The sequence below is a fragment of the Equus przewalskii genome, chromosome 6 (assembly GCF_037783145.1).
Source record: "Equus przewalskii isolate Varuska chromosome 6, EquPr2, whole genome shotgun sequence".
NCBI classification, from domain to species: Eukaryota; Metazoa; Chordata; class Mammalia; order Perissodactyla; family Equidae; genus Equus; species Equus przewalskii.
In genome coordinates this window covers 89,954,607-89,980,811 of record NC_091836.1, presented here as the reverse complement: position 1 = coordinate 89,980,811, position 26,205 = coordinate 89,954,607, and the positions used below count along the sequence as shown (strand labels likewise).

The window sequence follows — 26,205 nt, the reverse complement described above, 5'->3', positions numbered from 1 at the left end:
GGGAGGTGCATTTGTCATTTTCTTTACATTTCCTATACATTTCTACAGGCTTCAATTTCCCAAATGTGAAAATGAGCGCTCTCTTGGATTCGTTTATCCTTTTGTTTCTGTCCCCTCTTCTCGATTTTGCTCATGTTACTAAGAAAAAGTGTATTCACGTAATATTCTTGAAAGAATTTAAAAGTTGTGAAACTTACAGCATAATTAGTACAGTTACTACAGGGAGGATAAAACAATTAAACCATTTCTAGTACTTTCAAAGTCATTTTTCTGGTTATTATTTATGGTTTTTCTTATAAGCACTGTGACATTTCCCATGCAAGAAACAGACTTCTAGGATGGGTCAAATAACTCAAAATGCATATACATGGTATTGGGTTCAGAAAGGAATTGCTTCAGCATCAATTATTTATATATTTTGATTCTTCTTCCTTCAGTGCAGAGGAAGAGTCCACTGGGGGGTTCTCTACTCGAGTGATTTTGAAGCTGGGATCTAAATTTCTTTTTGCCATTATTCTTTGAAATTTCTTGGTTAATTTTTTTAGAGGGTTGTATATTTTAATTTGTCTGCATCAAAGGAATTTAACTTGGTGTCACTATAAGCACCAAAAGAAAGATTCTTTGAACAGGTGCTCGTCATTTCTCAATTGTAAAGGGAGATAAATCCTGGAAGGAAAGGATGAGAATCTGCAGGTACCAAAACCAAAATCACACGCACATACATACACAAAGAGGACAGGTTCATTTAGTTCAACATTCCTGAATTAATAAGCAGGTTTCCAGAGCAGCCCCACTCCAGCAATGAGCAACAAAAAAAGACTTTCCGATCGTATTACAATCTCTCTAAGCAACCAGGATTCACGGAAATAGCCCTGCAGATTTTTTCATGCTGAGCCCCAGGCAAACATGGGTTTGCTTTCTCTTACCTGTAGATCTGGCCAAGGGACTTTCCGGCAAAATTCTTTAGCCCCTCTTTTCCTGGGGTCAAAATCCTTTGTTTTACCGACTCCATTCTTGCAAAGACTGGTGTCGGCTCTTGCCAGATTTAAATAGTGATAGCTATGAAAGGTGAAAGGCGAAGGTTGCGCATATTGCCTTAATCTCTTAAGGTAGTTGTGGGCTATTCCTTCTCAGCAGAATGGTATTGGTGTGCCTCCAGCCCGAGAGTGAGTGAGAGAGGGGAGGGAGAGTAAGAACGAGAATACAACAGAATAGCTGCATGCAACCCACGGGGTTCCTAATAGGAGAGTTGGTAGACACAATCAGAAAGTCTCATTGGAAGGGGAGGATCCGGCGGCGAAGGGCGCACGCAGTGCCATGGTATTTGGGCGGGTGCAGATAAGTCCTTGTCCTGGAAGTCAGTCCACGGAAAAACAATGTAAATTCTCGGTTTTGAAAGCCTTATTGCTGTCAAATCTTCTGGCTTTTAAACGGATGGCAGAAATATCACAGAACCCTTGTGTAAGGGCAAAGTCAAAAGAATAGTACTTTTGAAAATGGTGTCTTTGCTGTAAGGAGCAGAGCGGCTTCCAAAACTCACGGGAGTATCTTAGGTCTCAGGTGAGCAATGCTGCTGTTAGTTTTTCCTCCTTGCCTGTGATCCCCTCCCATCACGCCGGCGCAACTCTGCTCTGCGGTAGAGTCGAATTAAGATGGAGAAAGCTTGCTGCTCTTTGAGGACGTGAGTAAACAGCAGATACACTGCTCCGATTTGGGCAGTGTCAGGAAAGATTTTTTTTCAGCACGGCTGACAGCGCCCATCTGGGCGCGTCTCGGCAGAATGGTTCAGCACCACGGACAGAGTAAGTTTCAGCAAAAGGGGAAGCTTCTTTGGGCTGGCCAGGGTTCCAACTTTCTAGGGGAGCTGGGCGGATCGCCCTGACCAAGGACCATTCTGGGGATCTTCAGGAACGGATGCTATGGAAACCAAATGGGAAGATGTCATCATCGCCAGAGTTTGTAGGGAGAATGGTGCATTTGGCTCTGCAAGGGAGGAAGACTTTATTAAAAATTGACAAGTTACTTCTAGTTTCCTACGTTCTGTCCAGCACTCTGATGCCAGCTCTGAGAGGGTCACAGGAAGGGATGGGTACAGCACATTACACTTATGTTTGTGGTCTTCTGGGGCACCTGGGCCCCCTTGAATACAAAATATATGTACACAAAATGCGTAATTATATTGTTCATGTGTTTTGTTTTAAGCCCTGATGAAGAAAGAAAGAAGGAAAGAAAGGAGGGAGGGAGGGAGGGAGAGAGGAGAGAAAGAGAAAAAAGAATAGCTGTAACCTCAGCGCCCTTGGATAAATAAAAGACAGGCAATTTAATATAAATTCCTTGGAATTTTGTGATTCTTCACGTAACTAATTTACAGCACACTACTGAAATATCAATATACTGATGAAATTTGTGGCTATACCTTGTGCTTGTCAGCAAATTATCACTGACAATATTTTCAAGATTGATTTTAAATTACTTATATTCCTTTAAAATGTGATTTTTTTTCCTTTGTACTATCTTCTAAAGCAGATATTCATGTAAGACTCCTGTTTTCACCTATAGATATCCCATCAATGAATCTATTTCATTAATCAAAGCAAGAAAACGATGCTAGCTTAGTTTAATTATTAATGCATTTGACATGAATCACAAACCTTTTAGATGTAATTCAGGCAAATGATTACAAAACAGATTGTCCTTGAACCACATTCTCAAGGTCGAAGTCCTTGGATTTCACTTAAGCCAACAGGGGGAGTAAATTTTTCTTTGGGATTCTGGGACCAAATCTCAGAAGTATGGCTCTAAATACAGATTCATGTAAGAATGCTTCCTGAATAGGGCAAATAATATAATGGATATGTATACACTGAACGGATAGGTGAAAAAATTATCAAAAGTAGCTAAAATGATCTGCCATTATTAAATTTGATAGTCATATTTCATTATTAATTATGATAAAGAAAAGGACACTAGAGGCATCTTTCTAGTATTTTGATAAATACGTATTAAAATATACATCTCCTATAAAAAACTGAACCAGATTTTTCTAAAACTCTGGAATGCCTCAGAATATTTTCTATCCCCAAAGGTGATCAGTATGAGGATATAAAAACACATTAAACTACCTCCTTTCAAACAAAAGATTCAAGCTGCTCAGGACTTGACTCATCTAGGTGCTTTTCAAAATATGTATGTTTTTCAACTCTTTGGGGGCCAAATTCATTAAATTTAATTCATTTAAGGATACCCATGATTTTGAAATTCTAAAAACTTATGCAAAAATAAAAGTTGAATAAATATCTGTGAAGCCAGGATGATGACATAAAAATGATTCTCCTAAGCACTCCTGCTTAAGTCTGCCTCCAGAGGACTAGAGATCTAACCCACCAGTAACCTGATTGCTAAGTCTGCACTGTATACATCTGAAGGGGCACAAAGCAACACAAATCCAACATGACAGCGTTCTTTCCAGAGTAAAGTGCTTACATTCACCTTTATTGAAATAAATGTCATCTGACTCTCTCTTCCACTCTCTTGATAACAAGGTGAGTACTTGAATCAGAATTACTTCTAATATTGATTTATTCATTCTAAAAATATTCTTTTAGCACCAAGAATTGCACTAGGTTCTGGGAATGTCCCCTAAAAGATCTCACAAGCTGCATGGGAAATAGACACATAAATACAATTACAAATAATTATGGGTGAGATTGGACAAGTTAAACAACCCAGCCTGGGAGTGAAAGTGGACAGAAAAACTTCCAGGAGGTGAGGTTTCCTTGTCTGTCTTAATATTTTAAGAGGAGCTTAGCCCTATGAAGATGATGGCAGCCCAGTGCAATTGGTGGGGAGGGATGATGCTACTTGGAGAGTATCCCAGCTAGAGGGGACATCTTGAGCAAAGTCATAAACAAGGGAAAAATGCTGTATGTGGAAAATTACAAGAATTTTTACTACGCTGCCTGAGACCAAAGAATGCCATTTAGGCTGTTCTTAAATTAATAGCTACGCCGAATACGAGAGATACATATTCAGACACTATTTACTAATCCAACCAATTTTCTTCAGGTGTGGTCCCAAAATCCGAACTCCAAACATAGACTTTTGTAACCTACTTCACTAGATTATTCTTTATGCAAGGAAATGTTAGCAGTTATATATATGGTATTAATTTAGTGATATTGAAAATCACTTTTTCTGGACACCCTCCCTCACCCCCAACATCTTCCACCCAATTTTAGCAGTGCCTTAAGTTGAATTATTAGACAACTCTTCCTATTGGAGAAAAATTGTCCCCTCTTCCCAAGCACTCAAAAATAAAAGGAGAAAGTTTCATCGAATATACTTAACGTATGTAGTGTATTACAATTTATGAATGACTTTCATTTACATGATCTCAATTATCCTTATAATTCTTCTTCAAACTAAACTCATTTTATTCCCATTTTATTGAGGTGGCAAATGACATTTAATGAATTGCCGGAAGACATGCAACCAGTGATGAAGCAGCATGGGTTAGAGTAGTTTCTCACAATTTAATATCTTTAATGATTCTGATTCAATAGGTCTAGAATGGAGCCCAAGATTCAGCAGTTCTAACAAGTTTCCAGGATCACCTGCCAGTGGATCACACTTTGAATACCAATGGTGTGAACTTTGAAATGTGACATCAGTTGACTTGGGTTTGGGTCCTGATTCTGCTGATTATCATCCCTGTAGCTAAGAATCAATCACTTAATGTTAATAAACTTCAGTTTCCTTATTTGCACAAGTGAGGGTTTATAGTAATCGATCTCTATTATCCCTTCCACTTATAAAATTTTATGACTGTTTCATTAATTTAACTATCAATGTAAAATTACTTTGTCTCTGTTTATTCTACCCTGAGATTATTCCACTGTATTTGAGCTAAAGGCTTAAAAATGAACTGAAAAAATGCTAATAATATAGAGAAATGTGCTCCCTTCTGAAGTTCTGTCTTCCGATATATTTTGAAAAGAGTAAATTTATTGCTTGTTTTACTATGAGTAGGTATGGGGTTTTATTTGCAGTAGTCTAAACAATTGTCTTCATAGTATTCTTTGAAATTTGCGTAAGATACCACCAGTAGCAATGTGATAGGTTTGCACTTGTGTATATCCTTGAGTGAGGAAATACTTTTGACAGATCATTTAAATGTCTTGCAAATGTTGCCCTCTGGTGGAAGGACATGTTATTATTTTAGAAGCGAATGTAGTCCTTAATTATGTAATTAAAACTACTGTATTCTTTCCACTTTTCTTTGTACTTGTTAAATTAATATCTACACCTAAAAATATGAAGGGAATACATTTGCAATTGCTGACCAGGTACTAAATGTCTTTAGAAATAACTTGATTGTCTGAGAACCTTTCAGTTAACCAAAGAGTTATTACAAGGAAACTTAACTCTTATCAAGATTTAGGAATGGTGTGGCTATCACATAGGGAAAGAATAGGTTAAAGTTTCTAATCCCAGTAGAATAAATTGTGATAATTTTATAAATATTTTGAAATAGTAGTATAAGTTTGATCCTTCTTTCCCCCTTACCACAAAAATTATTTTAAAGGCATTATATTTACCGCTACTCATAAATCATTGCTAGGCTGTTTTCAAGGCAAATTTGTTTAAAAAAATACTTCAAGTTGTCTAACTCTGAGGGTATTTTAAATACAATATTTTCTATATATTATTTCAACAAATATTCACTCAACAGATACTTTGCACCTCTTGTGGTCTAGGCCCTCTTCTGGGATACAGTAAACCAATTAACTCAGGCCAGTTGTATAGCTTTTTATAATAGATGTAGAGATTGCACATTCTTAAAGAGAAAAGTGCCTCGAAAGCTTTTTTACAGTATCGCTTTATTTGATTTTGAATTCCTAAATCAACGTTCACTCTCATAATTGCACACTTCTTTCAGGCTGAGGCTGTACAAATAAGCTGGAAGATTCATCTGTGACTTTTTCCTTATCCACAGTTTTTAAGTGGACTGTACTTAGTCCAGCTTTATTTGACTTGACTTTGCAGTGTTAGCCTCAGAGACATTTCCAAGAAATTATCATTATACAATTTCTTCAGAGCCAGAGATAGAATAACTTAGTTTGTCTTCCTCATGTCTGTGGACACAACTCAATACTCTTCACTGCTATATTTAATGGCCTAGTATAAACATCTTTTGATTTCTCTGTGACCTGTCTGATTAAAAAACTAGAAGCAAGAAGTTTTAAATAAAGATACATTGTAATCTTGAGTATAGGTTTTAACTACCAAAAATGTATGTACAGTGTATAATCATATACACAAAGTATCTTTCTTTTTGTGTGCATCTTACTCTGTATAATTTGCCACGAGAAAGATTTATACATCTTATTCCAGTCTTTTCTTTCTGTACTCAAGGAAAAATAACTTATTCACTACATTCCATTGTGCCTTGGAAAAACCTAAGTTTTAAAGTGAATAGAGACCAAATACTGTTCTTCTAATTCCAGAAAAGTATTTCTAATTTTGAATCCTGCACTATATACATAGAGTAATGTGATAAATTACAGAAGAACTTTAAAAATATTAGCCTCTTTAAACGTTCAAAAAATATTTTCTTCAAGTAAAAGATATGATTGTATAAGGCAATATTGGGAAACATTAAGAATGGGAAAGAGATGCATCTTGGAAAGAGAATAAAAGAAATATACACTTCAATATGAGGGAGACCAAAGAAGAGATCACCATGACTTAAGGTATTTTACAGATAAATAAATAGATTCTACGACAAGTGCTATGTAATATTCTTCGAGTCTGATGAAATCTTACCTCATTGAAACGTCTCTCTCTCTGGGTCCTATAGGGGTCCTGTTCAGTTGTCATCCTCCCAGGTTACTGATCCCTTCCTTTGGGTACCATGTTTATCATTGCAGATTGCGGAACATTATCTTCCGTGAAGGAAAGCATATAACATCATAGAAATCTCCCACTTGGCTGCAAACAGCTGGAGGATTTCTATTTAACTTCTTCACACTATTTTCTAAGTTACTTAAGATATCAGAAGCAGGAGGCGGGGGATTTCACTTCCAGAATATTTAGAGTGACGTTTTCGAAAGTAAAGATCTGAATATACAGTTTGGTAATAGGACAGAATATTTAAAGTATTGAATATTTCACTGCTGTAAGCATACTCTAATCATAATTTTGGAGAGGTGAAAAACATTAACAATAGCAACAACAAAAACAATGAAACGCAGTGCTGGCTAGAAATATTTTCTAACTGCTGCCCTCTTGTGGTGAAAAAAGAAAAAGATGTCTTTGCCTTAAAAGGGCAAACCTAAAGCAGGTTGATTTACATTGTTTTGAAAGGAGTGGGTAAACATGTTCCAAATAATATTCATATAAAATGTGTGGCTTTTTTTCCCCTAGCACAAAGGTAGAAGGGTGCTGATAAATCCGAATTGAAAAATTGTGCCACAACTTAATTTTTTGTGCCTCCCTGTGGATTATACTAATGGTAAAGACACCGTTAGACTGTGGCGAGAACCGTGGTGGGCAAATCTCATTGTGGAAAATGGAGAGGTTGTGGTCAGTCACTGAAATGCTTTTGGATATTGAGTGTCAACACCTTCAGTCATTCATTGTGGAAAAACAGAGTCAGAGATCTGATCAAACCACGCCTGAAACTTGATCTCTACCTACACTGATTTTCCAAACTTTTGAGCCAATGAACCCCATTTAACTAATATTTAAGTTGGAGTTGGAGTTTCTATTACTTGCAACTGAGAGAATCTTGATATATCACCTTAAAAGTATTTTATGGATGGATGAATGGATGAATGGAAAAAAGGTTGGATAGATGGATCCAAGGTTTAGAAGATAATTTAAAGCACTGGCAGGAAGGAAAGGTCATATAGAGCAACCACAGAACAAAATACTAGAAAAGCAGAATAGAGTAAGACAAAAGAAAACCTTGAATTTTGAGCTAATTCGATTAAACTTTTACTCAACATTTCTAAGTTATGACAATATGCCAGGCCTTTTGTGGGACACCCGGGAAACAGGTAAATAAGACATAGATCTTGCTCTCAGAGAACTCAGATCTCAATTGAGAAATTTGGATTTTTTCTTACGGATAATTGATAAAAAAGTTAATTATGAGCAAAGCGATGCTTTGATCAAGCACAGTAACATTCTTAAAAGTTTAACCAGGCAATAAAGTGTGATAAATTGTGTGGAGAGAAGATGGAGGCAGGGCTCTTGGTTCAGGAGATAATAGTCTCTTGCAATGGTCTATGCGTCAGCTGGTAAAAGATTTTAAAAATTAGTCTTCTTTCCCACATGATGATCAGGCTTTCAACTCACTCAGGGACACGCAGATAGTACACCAGAGCCAAAATTAGAACAATTGCTTACATCAGTTTGAAAATTATTGACTCAGATGTGCTTCTGTGGATAACTTAATTTCTAGCAAGCATATTTCATTTATCCTTAGCTGACTCTCCTGTTTCATAAATGGTATGACCCCAGACATTATAAAAGAAAAAATAAGAGCATTTATTTAGTGAGTGGACAAGAGGAAATGTCAACGGCAAATGGCATCAATCAACAGTCCTTACTCTTCCTACCCTTGTGCCTCCCACAGGACATTCCTCCCCAGGACAGCTGACAGTGGATCTGGTGTGACTGACTCCTCTTAGGTGGGTTGACTTGGAAGCAAATGGACCCCCATTTTCTGGCCATTTGTGTTTTTATCCTAGGGAAAGCCTACAAGGTGCAACTGGGTCTTGAAACACCATCAGAATTGCAAAATGTGTACCATAGCAGACCCACCATTTGAATGGAGCTCAGCTTTCTTATAGTGCTTCCCACCCTGAAGGCTGGAACATCAGAGGCAGGGGGGTGGCAGGGACAGTAATTTTCAACAGCTCATTACTTCATATTCAAGGGAGGCAAAACTTTGCTAATGACAGAATTTAAAGCCCTTTTCTATCTTAGCAAACAAGACAATACAAAATATCTCTAATCCATTACATATTTTACATTTAGTTTAGCTTTTATTTTATCAAAGTGATGCATGTACGTAGATTTAAAAGCTAAATCATTTTTTAAAAGCAGGAATCCTTTGACTTATTTCACCTGCTGACATTTCTTGCTACAAGATTGCACCACGTTTGTGGAGAAGATTAGATGATTGTGTGTGTGTGTGTGTGTGTGTCTTAAAGGATGAAGGATTTTCTGGACTAGAATAAGCACTATATGTGTCAGCTATTGTAATCATTACACTGCTGTTGGCTGATTTTCAATTTTTGATATGTTTATTGACATCCTCCTATGAGAGATGAGGAATTAATTTTAATTGTGCTTCCCCTTCTTTCTTTCTCTTTCTCTCTGTCACACACACACACACACACACACACACACACACTTACCATCCCTCATCCTCTCACTAATTTTATTTAAATCAAAATGTGATGTTTATATAACAACCATAATGATGTTAAACAACTCTCCCACAGTCACACAATTCAGTGGCAGAATTAGAATGGCCACTCAAGCAATCCTCCTCTTATTTCTCACAGCCAAACTGTACAGCAACTTTGCTTTCATTTCCTTTCTTAAACAGCATTTTCTTTTTCTTAGGGTTCCTAATTGCATCCTTCTATTTGTTGATGTGGTTTTCTTATGCTTCTTTGTTCCTGCCATCAATCCATCTCAAAACATTCCAAGAGTACCATAAAATTCCCTGGACATAATCAGACTCCTCAGGTAACCTATTGATTCCATTTTCTTCTTGGATACATTTCTCCTGGTGCTCCTTGCCCTCCTGCCTCAGTCTGAACCAGACGCTCTCCAGTTCTGTTAGACAGATGCCAACTTGGAGTCATCTGTCACCAGCATTCTGGGAGGTCTTTCTGCCTCTCTTCTGAGTCACCTTCTTGTTTTCTGTATCCCATATCTTTCCTGGATTACATACTCCTGCAGTTTCCTGAAACAAAGCTCTGTTCATTCATTTTCATTAATTAATAACAAGGGCTTGTTATTTGAAAACTTGCATATCTGAAAATTGATCTTTTTCTATCTTCACTCTTGGTAGTTGTGCTTCTGTGAATTCTAAGCACAGTAATTTTCCCTGATGATTTTGACGGCAATGCCCCACTGCTTTCTATCACCTAGTGTCGTCATTGAACAGATCAATGTCATTCTAATTCCAGGAGCATTGTGTTTACTTTTTAAGAAATTCTTCTCTGGAAACTTTATGGTGCTCTGTGTCAAGTGTTATGAAAATTTATGACACATATTAATAGGGGACTTTTTTGTAGTCTCTCTGCTTGTCCCTCAGAGGCAGACACTTTCACGTCCTGCAAGTCTGGAAATGCTCTTCTTCCAATATTCTTGATAATTTCCTCTCCTCCAATTTCTCTTCTTTCTGGAACCCTGCTAGTTGGCTATCGGCCATCCTGAATTGATCCTTAATGTTTAGGATCTTCTTCTCTCCAACTGTTTATTTACTTAAAATTTTTTTCGTAGATTTCCTTCTTTGTTCTTCCAACTTATCAATTAATTCTTAAAGCTTTTGCTGTTAGATTTTTGATTTCTAAGAGCCCTTTATTCTCGGAATCTTCCTTTCTTCCAATAGCATCTTATTCTTGTTTGAAGGATGCACTATTTTCTCTTTCTGAAAATATTAATTTTAACTGTTTCTATTTTTAGTTTTCTTCTGTTCCCTGTTTCTGTTTAGTTCCTCTTTTTCAGTTTGTTTTAGATTCTGTTAGTCTTTCCTTAAATTTCTAGTGGTCATCGCTATCCATTTCTGTTCAACAGCAAGGCGCTGTGGGGATGGAGCTCACCAACTGAGATTAATCACACGAGAGCTCCCCCTTCAATTACAGGCCCCAGATAGCAACAATATGACTTTTTTCTCGAATTGATGAGCTTCTCCAGTCTCTTTCCTATAGGAGTCCTCCCATCTCTTTCTGAGAGAAGTTTATACATCTGGCAACCAGCAGCCTAGAAGCTGAGTGGAGAAAGGAGCTGGGGATAGAGTCATGCTATTCAGCATTCAAACCTTCATTTCTCCTCCTGTTTTAAGTAAGGCATCTCACTCCAGACCTCAGCTGTGCCTGCTGTCCTCGAGGCCTGGGTCTATATGATTCTCCAGAGACGAATTTCTGCATTCTGCCATGATAGGTGGGGTCCATTTGCTTGTCTGTATAGGCTGGGATAGGTCAAAGTCCTCTCTACATGGAATTGCAGCAAACCATCTGGTTTTAACCCCGGGCCCACAACGCTGCTTCCAGAGTTACTGCTCATTTCAACTGGCAAGCTTTTCCAGGGTTTGTGCACCAATCAGAGTGCTCCTTATTCACTTCCCCCAAAAGGCATTTAGATTTCATCCTTCCTCGATATCTGGGTCACTTTCCACTTGCCCATTAGCTTTCCATCTTCTGAATTCTTGTTGACATCTTCTAAATATTGTGGCCTCATTCTCTTTATCTTTGAGGGTTTATAGCTTTTTAAAAAACTGCTTTCCTATCATTTTAGTGAGGTCCCAAGAGAAAATGAACATAAACCCATATGTTCAATCATACTCAATTAGAAATCTGTGTCCATTTTATACTTAAAACAAAACTCAGTTGAAAACATGTCTACATGAAAACCTGAACATGGATGTTTTTAGTAGCTTTACTCATAATTGCTAAAACTTGGAAGCAACCAAGAAGCAAGTGTCCTTCAGTAGGTGAATGGATAAATAAACTTTGGTCCATCTAGACAGTGGAATATTATTCAGAACTAAAAAGAAATGAGCTATCAAGCCATGAAAAGACATGGAGGCACCTTAAATTTATATTATTAAGTGACAGAAGCCAATTTGAAAAGGCTACATGCTGTATGCTTCCAACTATATGACATTCTGGAAAAGGCAAAACTATGGATACAATCAAAATATCAGTGGTTGTCAGGGGTATGGGGAGTGGGGCTGGAGGGGAGGGATGAATAGCTGGAGCACAGAGAATTTTTAGAGCAGGGAAAACACGCTTCCATATTGATGCATACATGTCATTATACATTTGTCTACACCCATAGAATATACAACACCAAGAGTGAACCCTAATGTAAACTATGGACTTTGGGTGATTATGACATGTCCATCTAGATTCATCAATGTAACAAATGTACCCTTTAGTAAGAGATGTTGATAATGGGGGAGGAAGGGAGTATATGGGAAATCTCTGTACTTTCCCTTCAATTTGGCTGTGAACCTAAAATTTCTCTAAAAAGATAAAGTGTTAATTTTGTATTAACTATATTTACTGTGTAAACTTTGAAGCAGGGCCCATGTTTCTCGTTTTCAAGGGTAGAAAAAACATAACAACATTCATCACAGAAAAAATTCTACTATTTGAGCTTATGCCAATTTTGAATTTCCTCGCTGTGACCAAGCTTGGATGATTACACACATTTTAAAGCACTTTCTCTCCAGTGAAAGCTACCTCTCCATCTTCATCTCAGCTGTTCCCATTCCTGCTCTGGACACACCATGAACACAGGCCGGGTGCCTTTCTGCGTCCAGGCCTTTTCCCTGGCTCACTACCATATTATCCTTTTTAATACTTTCTTCATTCTAGGTCGTATCATTACCCCAAAATACCTTATTTTTCTGCTTCCTAACTGTTTTAGTTCCCTGTTGCTACTGTAACGAATGAACACAAACTTAGTGGCTTAAACCACAATTTTCTTTTCTCGAGTTCTGTGGGTTACAGGTCTGACACGGGTCTCACAGGGCTGAAATCAAGCTGTCAGCAGAGCTGCATTCTTCTCAAGGCTCTAGGGGAGAATCCGTTCCTTGCCTTTTCCAGCTTCTAGAAGCTTCCTGCATTCCTCAGTTTGTGGCCTCCAGTCACCAGTCCAATCACTCAGACCCCTGCTTCCTCTGACTCCACTGGCTCCCGCTTTCATTCATAAGGACCCTAAGATTGCACTGGGCTCACCTGGATAATCTAGGACACTTGCCACGTTGCAAGATCCTTAATCACATCTGCAAAGTTCCCTTTGCCACATAAGACATACGCATGGTGCTGTGGCTTTTGACGAGAACAGCTTGCCTATTCTGCCTACCACACTGTCTGTGGGTTCTTTGTTTTTTGTGTATTTGTATCTTTCCAAGCCAACTAGAGAAAAATCCTAAATGGCAGAAACTGTGCCCATCCTAATTCTCAATTCTATTCCCAGCACCTAGAATTCTCCCCGCTGCAAAGAAGGCACTCAATACATTTTGTCATTGTTGTCTGTTTGTTTTAAAGAAACTGATGTTTATTTTCAGTCAATCATGTATCTGTTTTTCTGTGTAAGAGCCTGTGGGAGATCAGTTTAAGACCGCTCAGTGGTGTTTCCTACCCACTCGGTGGCCTGAGCAGTGGGAATTGCAGACCAGTCTTCAGTGGCAGGCTGAGCGCTCCAGTCTTCAGTAGGTAACTGCTCGACAGACACGGAAGGCACCCATGCACCTTTAGACCAGTCTGCGACCCTGGGTTGAAGAGCAGAAAATTTGGGAGCGGGAGCAGTCCATTCACTGTGAAACTCCTCCTTGGCCACAGCCTTTTCAGCAGAGGCTTGCTCTTCCTTTTCCATTTCTTCAGGATCTCTGTAGAGAGGCATGACCTCTTCCTGGGCCAGCATCCACCATGTCAGACCCCCTGCTGTTGCACAGGATGCCATGTCCACATGGTGCAGAGGAGAATCTATGTTACTAGAGTGATGTAGACAGGCTAACATAAGACAGCTCTGTGAGAGGCTAGTGGTCAGCCCTGGAATCAGTAACACCAGAAGACATGACTCCTGGATGAGGTTAGTGAAGGTTCCAGAAGTGAAGCAGCCAGAAATAAGAGTGACTCTAGTAGCAGAAGCAGACTTCAGCCCAGCCCCCTGCCCAGGATTCCTGGAGGATATGACAATGATTTTCAATTGGAACGATGGCACAAGCCATCAGCAGTAGCTTTTCCTAGTCCCCTTTAGATTTATGACATAGAAGCCATCATTCATCTCCTTTTATGTATGGTTGTTTGGAAGTCAAATTTTGTCGCCACCTAGGTGGATTCCTGCTGCAAGAAATTTGAGGACATCCTCTTTCTTCATTTTCGGGATATCAAGGGCTCCAAACGTTGTGAAAGTTTCCCTTTATGATGGAAACCCAGGACGTTGCCGTTGGAACCCTGTTGGGTAGCATAGACAGGCTCAATGGACATTTTTGAATAAGTGAGTAATTGGAGTTTGGACTTAGAGTTATTTTCTAAGGAATGTGAGTGGATTTGGCCCCTCTCTCTTATGACATTTGGCTCCTAAATGGATCTTTGGTGGCCAGTGTCTCCCAGTTAGCAGTCCATTTTCACACCCCTGTGGGATTCAGCTCCCTGAAGCAACATGTGGATCATTCCACTTGCTTTAGCAAAACTTTTCTGAACTTCAATCTCTTTAAAGAATAATTTCCCAGTTCCTCCTGACATTTGCTCCTTGGTCAACAACTGAATCTGTCATTCCAAATTGATTTCCCACTTTCTTTGTCAGTGTTCTAGACACTCCAACAAAGTGGAGCACTCTGTTAGTCACAAATCCTCAATCTCTGCTCCTCTGCCTTTACACTTACTGTCATTCTCACTCATAATGCCCTCTCCCCTGCCCTCTGTTCACCAGAGCCCAACGTCACTCATCATTCAAGACCCAGATCAAAGGCATGCTCTCTAATGAAGTCCCTTCTTTTATCTTCACTGGAAATTGAGATCCTGCCTAGTCATTGGCAGAAATGCACACTCTTGAAGAAGGTAAGTAAATTTCATCATACCTCAGTTTATCTATTAAATTGAATGAGTCATATCTACCTTTTGCAGATCAAATTAAATAATGCATGTAAGCCACCTCTCACAGTGCCTGGAAAGTAAGTACTTAATATATGAGAGCAATTGTGATTATGATGATGGTTAATATTGTTATTAACCTGTACTTCTTTTTTTTTTTTTTTGAGGAAGATAGCCCTGAGATAACATCGGCCTCCAATCCTCCTCTTTTTGCTGAGGAAGATTGGCCCTCAGCTAACATCTGTGCCCATCTTTCTCTATTTTATGTGTGGGATGCCTGCCACAGCATGGCTTGATGAGTGGTGTGTAGGTCCACATTCAGGATCTTAACTGGCAAACCCCAGGTCACCAAAGCAGAGCACACGAACTTAACTGCTATGCCACTGGGCCAGCCTTGTAACCTATACTTCTTATATGATCCTTGTCACTTTCTCCATCGCAGTCTTTGAAAATAGAGTCCATATTTGCACCATGTGCATTTTTCATTCCTCTTGCCAAAATATCTGACAAACAATATAAACAGTGAATAAAGTTGAATAAATAAATAATGTTCCTAAACTTTATTACTAGGCTCCCCTTGTGGCAAAGCGTATTGCGTTAGTTTCCTGGGGCAGCCATAACAAATTGCCACATATTGGAGAAGAAACAGAGATTTAAAGTTTGGGAGGCTAGAAATCCAACTTCAAGGTGTCAGCAGGACTGGTTCCTTCTGTGAGGGGGATTGTCCCGTGTCTCTCTCCTAGCTTCTAGTGGTCAGCGGCAATTCTTGTAGTTCCTTAGTCTGTAGATGCATCAATCAAATCTCTGCCTCTGTCTTCACATTGCTTTCTTCTCAGTGTCTGTGTCCTCTCTCCTCACAGGGATATTGGTCATTGGGTTGGGGCCCACCCGAAATCCAGAGCCATTTAATCTCAAGGCTCAAACAGGGTCACATTCTGAGGTTTGGGTAGACGTGAACTTTGTGGAGACTATTCAACCCATTGCAAGTATGTACAAGGCTCCTTCCCACTTATATTATGATGAAGAATACGGATTCTAGCTGGGCTGCAGAGGTCCAGGCCTGTCCCACTCTTACACAATGTGTAGCTTTGGTTACATTGCTTGGCTATACCCTGTTTCAGCCTCTGCACAGGCGAAATGAAGATAATAATAATAATATCCACCTTAAAGAGTTTCTGTGTGGATGAAAAGAGAGAAACCTTATAAAGGGCTTAGCGTAGCCTGGTTGTTATTAATCAGTTAATAAATGTTGGCCCCTTATTTTATCTATTTTTTATTTTTAATAGGGCAGGTCTGTCTGCCTGGAAAGCTCACCACCCCTCCCACTTTTTACCTGACTCACTCCCTCTAGACATTTGTGTCTCAGCTGAGGTGTCACTTCCTCAGGGAGGCATTCTCCGACATCTCAATAGAATCTAACAGACCTCAGTCCCTTTTCTCAGTCCCTGTTAAAATTATATAATGATTGGTTAATTATTACAATCAAATAATAATTTAATGCACTTTAGGTAACTAACATTTAATAGCCGGCTCCCCGTGGAGGTATCCACTCCAGAGGAAAAAGGGCTCTGTTCAGTTTCACATGGATTCAGATTGCCTGGGATTCAATCCTGGCCCCTTCACTCTGCCTCCTTGGCTGAGTTCCTGAATCTGCTCAGGTCCCAGTTTCCTCGTATGAAATGGCTATAATAACATTACTTACCTCCAGCAATTGTTGTGAGGATTAAATGAGATCCTGTATGTACCACACAGAGCCCACAGCGCCTGGCACATCCTAAGAGCTTAGAAACTGCTAATTAGTATTGATTTTTCTTTCAGCTCCTGGCATCTGTCTGGTTAAGTGAGTGAATTAATACCAAATGAATGAGCCAGGTTATTGGCCAAATCTAGGAATACAACCTGTGCCATGGAATAGTGTGGCAATTCAATAGGTTCTAGTGACCTTGTCCCCATTAGGGATTTTCTCTAACCAGAGGAGCTAGAAAGCCCAAGGTAAGAGCTGCTTGCCACCGCTGCCCCCAAATAATTTCCTCTATTAGAGACTTCACAATCCCATTTAGAACCAAAATTAAAAAAAAAAGGTTCAGAGAATCCAATTTGTTTCTAGCCGCAGGGTGGTCTTCCGGAGACAGAGCAAGGCTTCCGGGAGGGCGGTGGAAAGCTCAGGCCAGGGCAAGTCTGATTCCTCAGCAGGTGAAGCGTGGCTGTAGGCACCAACGCCACAGCGGAGGAGGGAGAGAAAGTCATCAGGACAGTGTGGCCTTTCCTGTGCTTCTCTGCAGTCCAGGGACAGAACAATGTCGCCTGAACATAAAGACAGCTTCAAAATTTAAAAGAAAATTATTCACTACCTGAGAAGGAATTGGTGTTCTGGAAGAAATACACCAATTGAAGAGCATGCCGTATTTGTTTCCGCCTTGCCCGTACAGCAGGAGAGACAACTTAGGGGCACGGCTGTGCCATCAGACTGACCCAGTTGAAAACTCTGGTGGCAGTGTCACTTTCTTTTTTAAAGTGAGTCATGAATCACACAGGTTTCAATACACTTTGCAGGGTTGATGGTTTGATGGCTGAAGTCATTTATATTTCCTTAAATAGAGGGAGCTGAAACACAATGTTTGCTGAGATACATAATTTTAGAACTTTTAGTCTAAAGCCCTTAGTTCACAAATGAAGTGAGGAGGAGAGAGGTTAGGTGACTTGCCCAGGGTCACAACGCAATTTGGTATTTTGGATTCAGGATTCAAAACTAGGTCATCTCACAGTTTTCAGAGACCTATCCTCCTGGCCCCCTTGGCTCACCTACCAGGGGAAGCTGTTCCATCTAAGGTTCAGACGCAGCATCATGCAACTCCTGGACCATGAGGGCTGTGAGGATTGATTTCACCTGCTCACTGAGTTCCAAGGGCACAGTTCTATGACCCCCACAGGTGAGAGTCCCTCCCTGGATTCGGTTTGTATTGTGACCCAGGAAAGAAGCTAGACTCTTGCTCTGTTAGTAACAGACTGTGTTTAATAACTGGGAAGGCTGTGTGAGTATAAATAAAAATGGTTTTATTTCTAAACAAACAAACAATATATATAAAATTTATTATATATATTTTTTTAAGGAAGCCTTCCTTTGCTCCACAAAGAGGATTTGACCCTCTTGTCTCCTCTGTTTTGACTTTCTCCCTTCATGTGACTATACGGAGCTTGGTACAATTCCGAAAACTAAATGGAGAGGAAGGCATCATTTGTCATTTAGGTCACAAGCTCATGTTCCATCTCAGAGCTCTGAACTGGGGTGCACCTATAATAAAACTTATAAACACTTGTAATAAAAATTATAATAAAGGAGTCCTTTGGTTCGTCTTCGGAATTCTTAGGTACAAAGTCTCCTTAGTGAACATACAGAGGAGGAGAAACATGATTCATAGGGCAGAATTTAGGCATTTATGGATTCCTCAATGTATTTCCATCAAAATTCAATTTGCTCATTTATTCAAAAAACATCTAGGAAGCATCTGCTATGTGCCAGACTCTATTCCAGATACTAGGGATAAAGGGGTGAACGAGACAGATAATTTTCCATCGTAATGGAGTTTTATTCTGGTTGGAAAGATAAAACACAGCAATATGCGATCCCAATTTCTGAAAGCATTACAAATCATCAACCACTTATCAAGATCAAGACACTGAAATGCTTTATAAATGATGTTTCATTTAATCTGCATTGCAACTCTATGAAGTAGGTGTGTAACATTACATAACATGATATGAGATAATATAATATTTCATGGTATAGTAATGCAATATGTTGCAGATGAGAAACGTACAAAAACCCAAGGTCCCACAGTTCTTCAGTGTCTGAGGTAGGACCTAAACTCAGATTCATCTGAAGCAAGGTACACATATACGCATTTATGTTTCTTCATCCTTCATTTTCCAATATTATTAAGCAATCAGTGTCTTGGGTGCTATTCTAAATACTGAAAAAACAAAGATAAATAAGACTGTCTTTACCATTAAGAAACATCCAGTTGGCAGAGGAGACAGACATAAAAATAACTCCTGCAATGACGTGCTATGAGAACTTTGCTAGGGGACTGTAGAAGGAGCAGCGAACTAAGAGAGAAAGGTCTCTTCGATCTAGACAGTGATATAAGTCTCAGGAGGAAATGGCACCGAGCTGCATCCATCACCGTGTAGAATTCCCTTTCTTTTCTTGGTGCCATTGCATCGAGCAAGGCGGCTGCGTGACTCAGTGGTAGAAGCAGGATGGGAGGGAGACACTCACCAAGGTTCTAGAGCCGACTTTGTTTCTAATTCACAGTGTGTGAAAAATGGCTGAAATTTCTGATAGCCCCTTTTTTCAGATATGGAACAGAGTTCATGATACCTGCCCCATTCCTGGAGTGGAGTAGCTTGTGAGCTCAAATAGGATAAGAAGTGAGGGATGACTTTATGAAAGATAGTGTCTGATGAAGATGTGAAGCAGCATGGTTATTAACATTAAGAACTCTGACCAAACCATTTCCTCACTTTCTAACCTTCTCTTTCGTAGGCCAAGCCATCTGACGGCCATAGTCTGTCTTCACACAGCTTGGTTACAGCCCTCTGTGCTCGACCTGCGTTGGGCCCACCCCACCACTCTTCCGTGGGGTGTCATCAGCATGTGGAGTTTGGCATGGTTCCCATAGAATCTTCTGATTCTGCTTCCACTTGTCATGTTATTCATATATTCATTCATTGCTTCATTCTTTCCTTCATTTTACTTTGAGCAAATTATGAGTGTTTTTGTTTGATTCTTCCTTTTTCAATTTAAAGACAGCATTAAAAAGTTGCTCTTGCTCATTCTAAAATTTAAAACAGTAAAATAAGAACAAAAAACTTTTAATTCCTCTAAAGTTCTCCCACCCAGACATAACTTTTCTTTACATTTTAGGAAATGCGTCTCCATATTGGCACTTCTCAGAGTTATGTGCACCACAATCACCCAGGAAGTTGGCAAGAATGCAAGATCTCCCAGGCTCAACACCCAGGGAATTGTGACTTAGTGTATCCAGGGTGGGTTGAGGATTCTAAATTTAAAATATCAGGAGACGTTTTTGAAATCGGAGGCAATTCTGATGCTGACGATCTGCAGACCATATCTGGAAGCAAAAACAAACAGCAGCTAGAAAGTCACTGCTGCAGAGAACACTCAGTACCAATACAGAAAAGGTACGCGAATTCACGCTTGTTCTTGTGACTGGCATGGCTGGTTGGCTCCTCCAGTGCCATTTCCAACGTATTTCTCCCTGTGGCCTTCACCTATAGGGCTTTCTTTATAGGGGCCAGGCTCTCCTGCAGTTACTATTGGCCATATGATCCAGTTCTGGGCAACTAGAGCTTCTGGGAAATCTAATCTGTTTCCTCAGAGAACAGAAGGGTACAAGGGGGAAACTGATCCCCACTGCGCCATCAGCCTTGGAGGCAGACATTTATCACAGTTATGAGTACTCATTATCTTTTGAATTGCCTGATATAGAAGTTAGGATCTTGTAAGTGGGCAGGCATACAATCTAAGCTCCATCTTCAGACATCCTCATGAGAAGGCTGTGAAAGTGAGCGCTCTTGGAAAACAGGTCTTATGGAGTTTCCACTTGCTATCACGGATGGTTGATGGTTGAGGTAGATGGATTTTGGCATCATCAGTGGCAATGGTGGCCGTTTCCTAGTGGTGGTGAGGTAGGGTGTCCTGCCCATCCTAGTTTGCCCAGGGCTTTCACAGTTTGCCACTGAAAGTCTTGTGTCCCCAGGAAACTGCTCAGTCCCAGGCAAATCTGGGTAGTTGGTTACCTTAAGGCTAGGACGACATGCTTGATGCAGGTTTAGTAGTAAACTCAAGTTTCAGTGCAACCAAGATCCTGAAATTTAGTGCTAAGCAATGGCAGTGGCTGAAGTTTCTGGTGTGTTTTGCAGTCAGTTTATCGGATTTTCTTCCAGAATCTCAACCAAGGGTCTTTTCCCTCACACTTCCAATGGTTTCACAAGCTGCTGAATACATTGTAAATTATTTTTAAGCTTAAACTAGCAAGAATGAACTTATTGTTTTCAACCAAGGTCCCCTACCAATACTCCTTCTTCCTGCTTCAAATACTACCACGACTTCTAGAGATAGAGTAGCCATTTTGTAATATGAAATGAAAACAAGGACGAAAAACGACAGTTGAGGATGATGATGTGGAAAGAAAGAATGAGCTTACGTTCTTGCTGGTATGATTAAACAATAAACAAGTCCTGGAACTGCCTATCTATAAGATTCCTTGTACCTGAGTTTACAAATGTCTGGTTTGAAGTCATTGTACTCCAGTTAAGTAGCTGTCTTAACTGATATGGGCTCATGATAAGCATGCTATTATGTAACCTGTTCTTTTCCTAACTCAGTACTGTGTGACTTCATTTGTCTCTGCCAATTATGTAAGTTGACAGCATCTATGATGATGGGAACCCTAACTTTCCTTGGATGCCCCATCCCCTTTTCCCACAAAGCCTCATTCATCTGTGTTTTGAACTGTTTTCTAATAATTTTTGGGTCCCTGTCTTATATGAGTTGGTTGATAAAATTTTAATAAAATATGAGAGTAAAAACGTTGTTATATTTGAATGTATTGATAAACACTAGACATAAAATACTTTTAAAAATGGTAAAAGAAAATTGCTATGTAAAAGCTGATGGATAATTTCTGTTGCAGCACAGATTTCTACAGAACTAAAGAATTACTTTACATCTTTTTTGCTCCCTCAAAACTTTACGTCCTAGAAGAGATACCTTGGAACATCTTATGCCTCTTCCAAACAAGGAATGAGACAGTTTTCAGTTGTGAGAAATTTTACTGGTTTGCTCTGGTCAGATGATTAAGAGAGGAGAGGAGAAAGAAAGGAAAGGATAGGGAAGGAAGGAAAGACGGAAGGAAGGCAGGAAAGGAGGGGAGGAAAGAAGGAAGAAAGGAAAGGAGGGAAGGAGAGAGGGAGCAAGGAAGGAAAGAAGGAAAGAGTGAGAAAAAGAACAAAGAAACAAAAATGATAAAGGATGTGAGAAAGAAAAGAGTAATTCAAATTGGAGTTCCGGTATGAAAAGCAAGTGATTATGAATACACATTATGTGACTTGCTTATAAGCTACACCCTCATGTGTCATCTTATTTAAAAACTCTTTCAGTTAATCCTTGTAATTTTTTTTTCTCTTCGATGTGTTAGTGATTTCATAAGAAGCAAGGCGACCTCTGTCTTCCCAGAAAGAGCATTTTGCCGAGACAAGAAATTGTCAGCAAGCACAGTGCTTCCAGCCCATGTGTCCTTCACCCTGGAATCTTCCTGCTGCCATGACACAGGCGATGCAGGCATCATGTTCCCACGGATCAAGCCCTACTCTCTCAAGGTCTGTGATCCATCAGAGACTCACCAAATGGACGTGCTGCTGATGCACTGGAGCTGTGTCTCCCGTATCAGGAACCTAAGCCACTCTTACGTAGCCCCTTGTTGGTATCTTTGCTGCTGCTTTGATATGAAGATAGCAATCCTATTTTCCAAAACTGCATTGACAAATAAAAGCGAGAGAATGTGTAAAGCGCTTAACACAGGGCCCAGCACATAACGGAATGCTGATTTCCCCCTCCTGGTCCCTACCTGTGCTAGCACTGGAGTTTCTAAGACTGTATTTTGACAGAGTAGAGGAGTGGGTCTAGAAGACGCATTCTTAGAAAATTTTGTGACAAATAGCGTGGCAATAAAATACTCAAAGGATCTGAGCTTGGGGACAAAGGAAGTTTCCTGGGATAGGAGGTGGCATCCCTTACAATAACCTGCTCTAGCAGAAGCTAATAATGGAACTTTATCACTTATTTTTATTCTGCAGAAATTCCTCCAATAAAAATGCCAGAAAGTGGGGACATAGTAGAAAGGTCCCAGGTGTGGACCTACGCACCGCTTGTCAAGCCATGCTGTGGAAGGCGTCCCACGTATAAAGTAGAGGAAGATGGGCACAGATGTTAGCTCAGGGTCAGTCTTCCTCAGCAAAAAGAGGAGGATTGGTGGTGGATGTTATCTCGGGGCTAATCTTGCTCACACACAAAAAAAAAAAGAATCAGAAACACAGATTTGAACCCCGGCTCTGCCAAATACTTGTAAGAAGACCTATGGCTAGATATTTAATGCTCCATGAATGGATGGTATAGTGATATCTACTTCATTTTTTTAAAAATTTAGTTAGTGCCATTGACACATAATTTATATATGTCACCCATTTTAAGTTGAATTGGATGAGCTTTGACAAATGAATACGCACGTAACCACAACCATGATCAAGAATAGAACATTTCCTTAACTCCTAAATCTTTCCTCATGCAGTTTTCTTGTCAGTCCCCTCTCTACATCTAGCCCTAGGCAACTGCTGACCCATTTTCTGTGACTGTGGATAAGTTTTGCATGTTCTAGAATTTCATGTCATTGAAATCATATAATATGTACTCTGGTATATGACTTCTTCCACTCAGGATAATATTTCTGATATTTATCCATGTTGTTACAAATATCAGGCATTCACTCCTCTTTATTTTACTCCATCGCACGCATATGCCACAGTTTGTTTATCTGTCAATCGTTCATGGACCTTGGAGCCGTTTACAGTTTTTGGGCATTATCAATAAGGCTGTTATAAATATTTGAGCATACGTTTTTGAAGCGTATGAATGCTTTTATTTTCTTGGGATTTCTAGGTCATATGGCAAGTATCTGTTTAACTTTATAACAAACTGCCTATCTGTTTTCCAAACAATGGTAATTGTACTATTTTATATTCTAATATCAGAGTTTCAGTACTCCATCCTTGCCAACCTTTGGTAGTGCCAGTCTTTGCTTTTTGTTTTTGTTTTAAGTTTAGTCGTTCTAGAGATTGGGTAATGGTATCTCATTGTGTTTGTAATTTGTATTTCTCTAATTATTAATGATTACGAGCACAGTTTCAAGTGTTTATTGGCTATTCAGACATCTTCTGTTATGAGGTATCTGTTCAAATTAGTTGCCCATTTTTTAATTGGATTGTTTTATCATTGAGTTATAAACATTTGTACATTCTTACAAGTCCTTTGTCAGATATGCACATTGCTAACATTTTCCCTCGGTCTGTGGCTTGCCTGTTCACTTCCTTAACAGTGTCTTTGGAAGAGCAGACATCCCTAAGTTTGGTAAAGTCCAATTTATTGGGGGTTTTTTCTTTAATGATTTGTGCTTTCTGTGATCTCTCTAGGACATTTTTGCCTAGCTTTGAATTGCAAAGATTTGCTTTTATTTTTTTTCAGAAGTTTTATAGCTTTAGTTTTAAAGTTTAGGTATGTGATCCATTTCAAGTTATATTTGATGTAATGTATAAGGTAAGGGTTGAGGCTCATGTTTTCCCATAGGAACAGCTAGTTGTTCCAGCGCTATATGTTTAATAATGTATCATTCCCCATTGGATTACTTTGACACTTTTGTAAAAATCAATACCAGATCTATGTACGGGTCTATTTCTGGACTCTCCATCTCTCCCATTCATCTATATGTCCATACTTATACCAACCCCTTACTGTCATTACTATTGTAGTTTTATTTTAAATCTTGAAATTATGTTATCTAAGGCCTACAAATTTATTCTTCTCATTCACAATTATTTTAGTTATTCTAGGCCCCTGAATATAAATTTATGAACCAACCTGTTAATCTGTAAAACAAAACAAAGCAAAAGAAAACACAAAAACAGCCTTCAAGGTTTTGCATCGGGGAGGCACTGAATCTGTAGATTGATTGGGGGAGAATTAATGTTATAACATTATTGGCTCTTCCAAGCTATAGATGTAGTATATCTTATCATTTATGCACATCTTTCTTAATTTTGCTCAGCAATATTTGGTAGTTTTTTCTATTACAGATCTTGAATATGTTTGTTAAATTTATCATAAACTATTTCATCTTTTATTACTATAATAAATGGTACGGTTTTTTGAATGTATTTCATTTTTCAGCTATTTGTTATGATTTATTTTTGTGTATTGACCTTATTGCCTATAACCTTGCTAAATTCACTTATAAATTCTAACAGCTTTTTTGCATATTCATTAAGATAGTCTATATACTCAATCACGCTATCCACTAAAAATTCAGTTTTATTTTTTCCTTTCCAATCTCTACGCTTTTGACTTCTTTTTTACTGACTTATTACACTAATTATGACGTTTAGCACAATATTGAGTAGAAGTGGTTTAAGGCAAAAACACTGACCTTCTTCTGAAATTTCCCCTAAGTTTGATGTGTGCTATTGTTTTTTGATGATGCTCTTTATCAGGTTGTGGAAATTCTCTTTTGTTACTGGTTTGCTGAGTGTCTTTTTCCATGAATGGGTGTTCAAGTTGTCATTTTTCTCTCCAAAATTTTAATTCTATCATTACATGGTTTTTCTCTCTTATTCTTTAAATGTGGCTAATTATTTTGATTAAATGTTGAATATGAAACCAACTTTGCACTTTGGGAATAAACTCCATTTGGTCATGATGTATTATAATATTTATACAGTGTGATTTGATTTGCTGACATTGATTTTAAGATTTTTGTGTCTGTCTTCACAAGGACTATGAGCCTGTGCTTTTACTCCCTTGTAATATTTCCTTTTGATTTTGGTATCAGGGTAATGCTGGCTTCAGAAAATGAGTTGAAACTAATCCCTCCTTTAAGTTGTTGGGTAGATAGATAGACAAGCGGACAGACAGATAGATATATAGATATTAGGAAATTTAAAATCAGTGACCAATAATTTAATCTGTCACTTCTGCATCTGTTTCTATTGACTAATTTGACTTCGTTATGAATCATAATTTCCCACCTCATTACATGTCTAATAATTTTTTATTATATGCTGAATTTTGTAAATGTTACTGTTGAATGTCTGGATTTTTCTTTCTTGCTTTAAAGAGTGTTTTTGAAATGCAATTCAATTATTATGAATCCATCTGATTCTGTCATGGCTTATTTTTAAACCTTGTTAAATTGGTGTAAGAGTAGCCTAGGGCTAATTTAGATCTCCTACTAAGGTGTGACCTTCCTAGGCTCTCTCCTGATTGTCACGGGTGTTCACAAGTTCTCTCCACCATACAGCAGTCCCCCCTTATCCATGGCTTCACTTCCTGCAGTTTCAGTGACCCACGATCAGTCTCGTCCGGAAGCAGATGATCCTCCTTCTGACGTGTCGTCAGAAGGTCAGTAGGAGCCTAACACTATCTCACAGTGTCTACGTCATTGACCTCACTTCATCTCATCACGTATGCATTGTATCATCTCGCATCATCGCAAGAAGCAGCGAG

General features: G+C 39.0%; 2 protein-coding genes across 3 annotated transcripts in view; one reads left to right on the top strand and one right to left on the bottom strand.

Moving 5' to 3' along the window:
* The window catches only part of SLC17A6 (solute carrier family 17 member 6), a 31,702-nt gene extending 29,915 nt beyond the window's left edge, over window positions 1-1,787 (bottom strand). Inside the window, exon 1 of the mRNA XM_008538846.2 lies at window positions 927-1,787. Coding sequence (XP_008537068.1) covers window positions 927-1,012 — 86 coding nt within the window. The 5' untranslated portion in view covers window positions 1,013-1,787. The remainder of the gene's footprint in view (window positions 1-926) is intronic.
* On the top strand, window positions 1,676-25,855 carry LOC139084007 (uncharacterized). 2 transcript variants are annotated; one of them, XM_070624520.1, is made up of 5 exons: window positions 1,676-1,802; window positions 14,689-14,816; window positions 19,777-20,054; window positions 22,073-22,253; window positions 22,731-22,871. In XM_070624520.1, the coding sequence occupies exons 1-5, from the start codon at window positions 1,781-1,783 to the stop codon at window positions 22,743-22,745; spliced, it is 624 nt and encodes a 207-aa protein (XP_070480621.1). In that variant the 5' UTR covers window positions 1,676-1,780; the 3' UTR covers window positions 22,746-22,871. The 2 variants fall into 2 exon arrangements, with proteins under 2 accessions (XP_070480621.1, XP_070480620.1); XM_070624519.1 differs by having other exon boundaries at window positions 22,073-25,855.
* The last annotated feature ends 350 nt before the right edge of the window (window positions 25,856-26,205 follow it).

Excerpts from the sequence above, each read along its gene's own strand:
- LOC139084007 (XM_070624519.1), top strand. The coding sequence starts at position 1,781 with ATGGTTCAGCACCACGGACAGA. Across the intron at positions 14,817-19,776 it reads AATGCACACTCTTGAAGAAG|GAAATGCGTCTCCATATTGG; the intron begins GTAAGTAAATTT and ends TTTACATTTTAG. Across the intron at positions 20,055-22,072 it reads TCAGTACCAATACAGAAAAG|TGATTTCATAAGAAGCAAGG; the intron begins GTACGCGAATTC and ends TCGATGTGTTAG.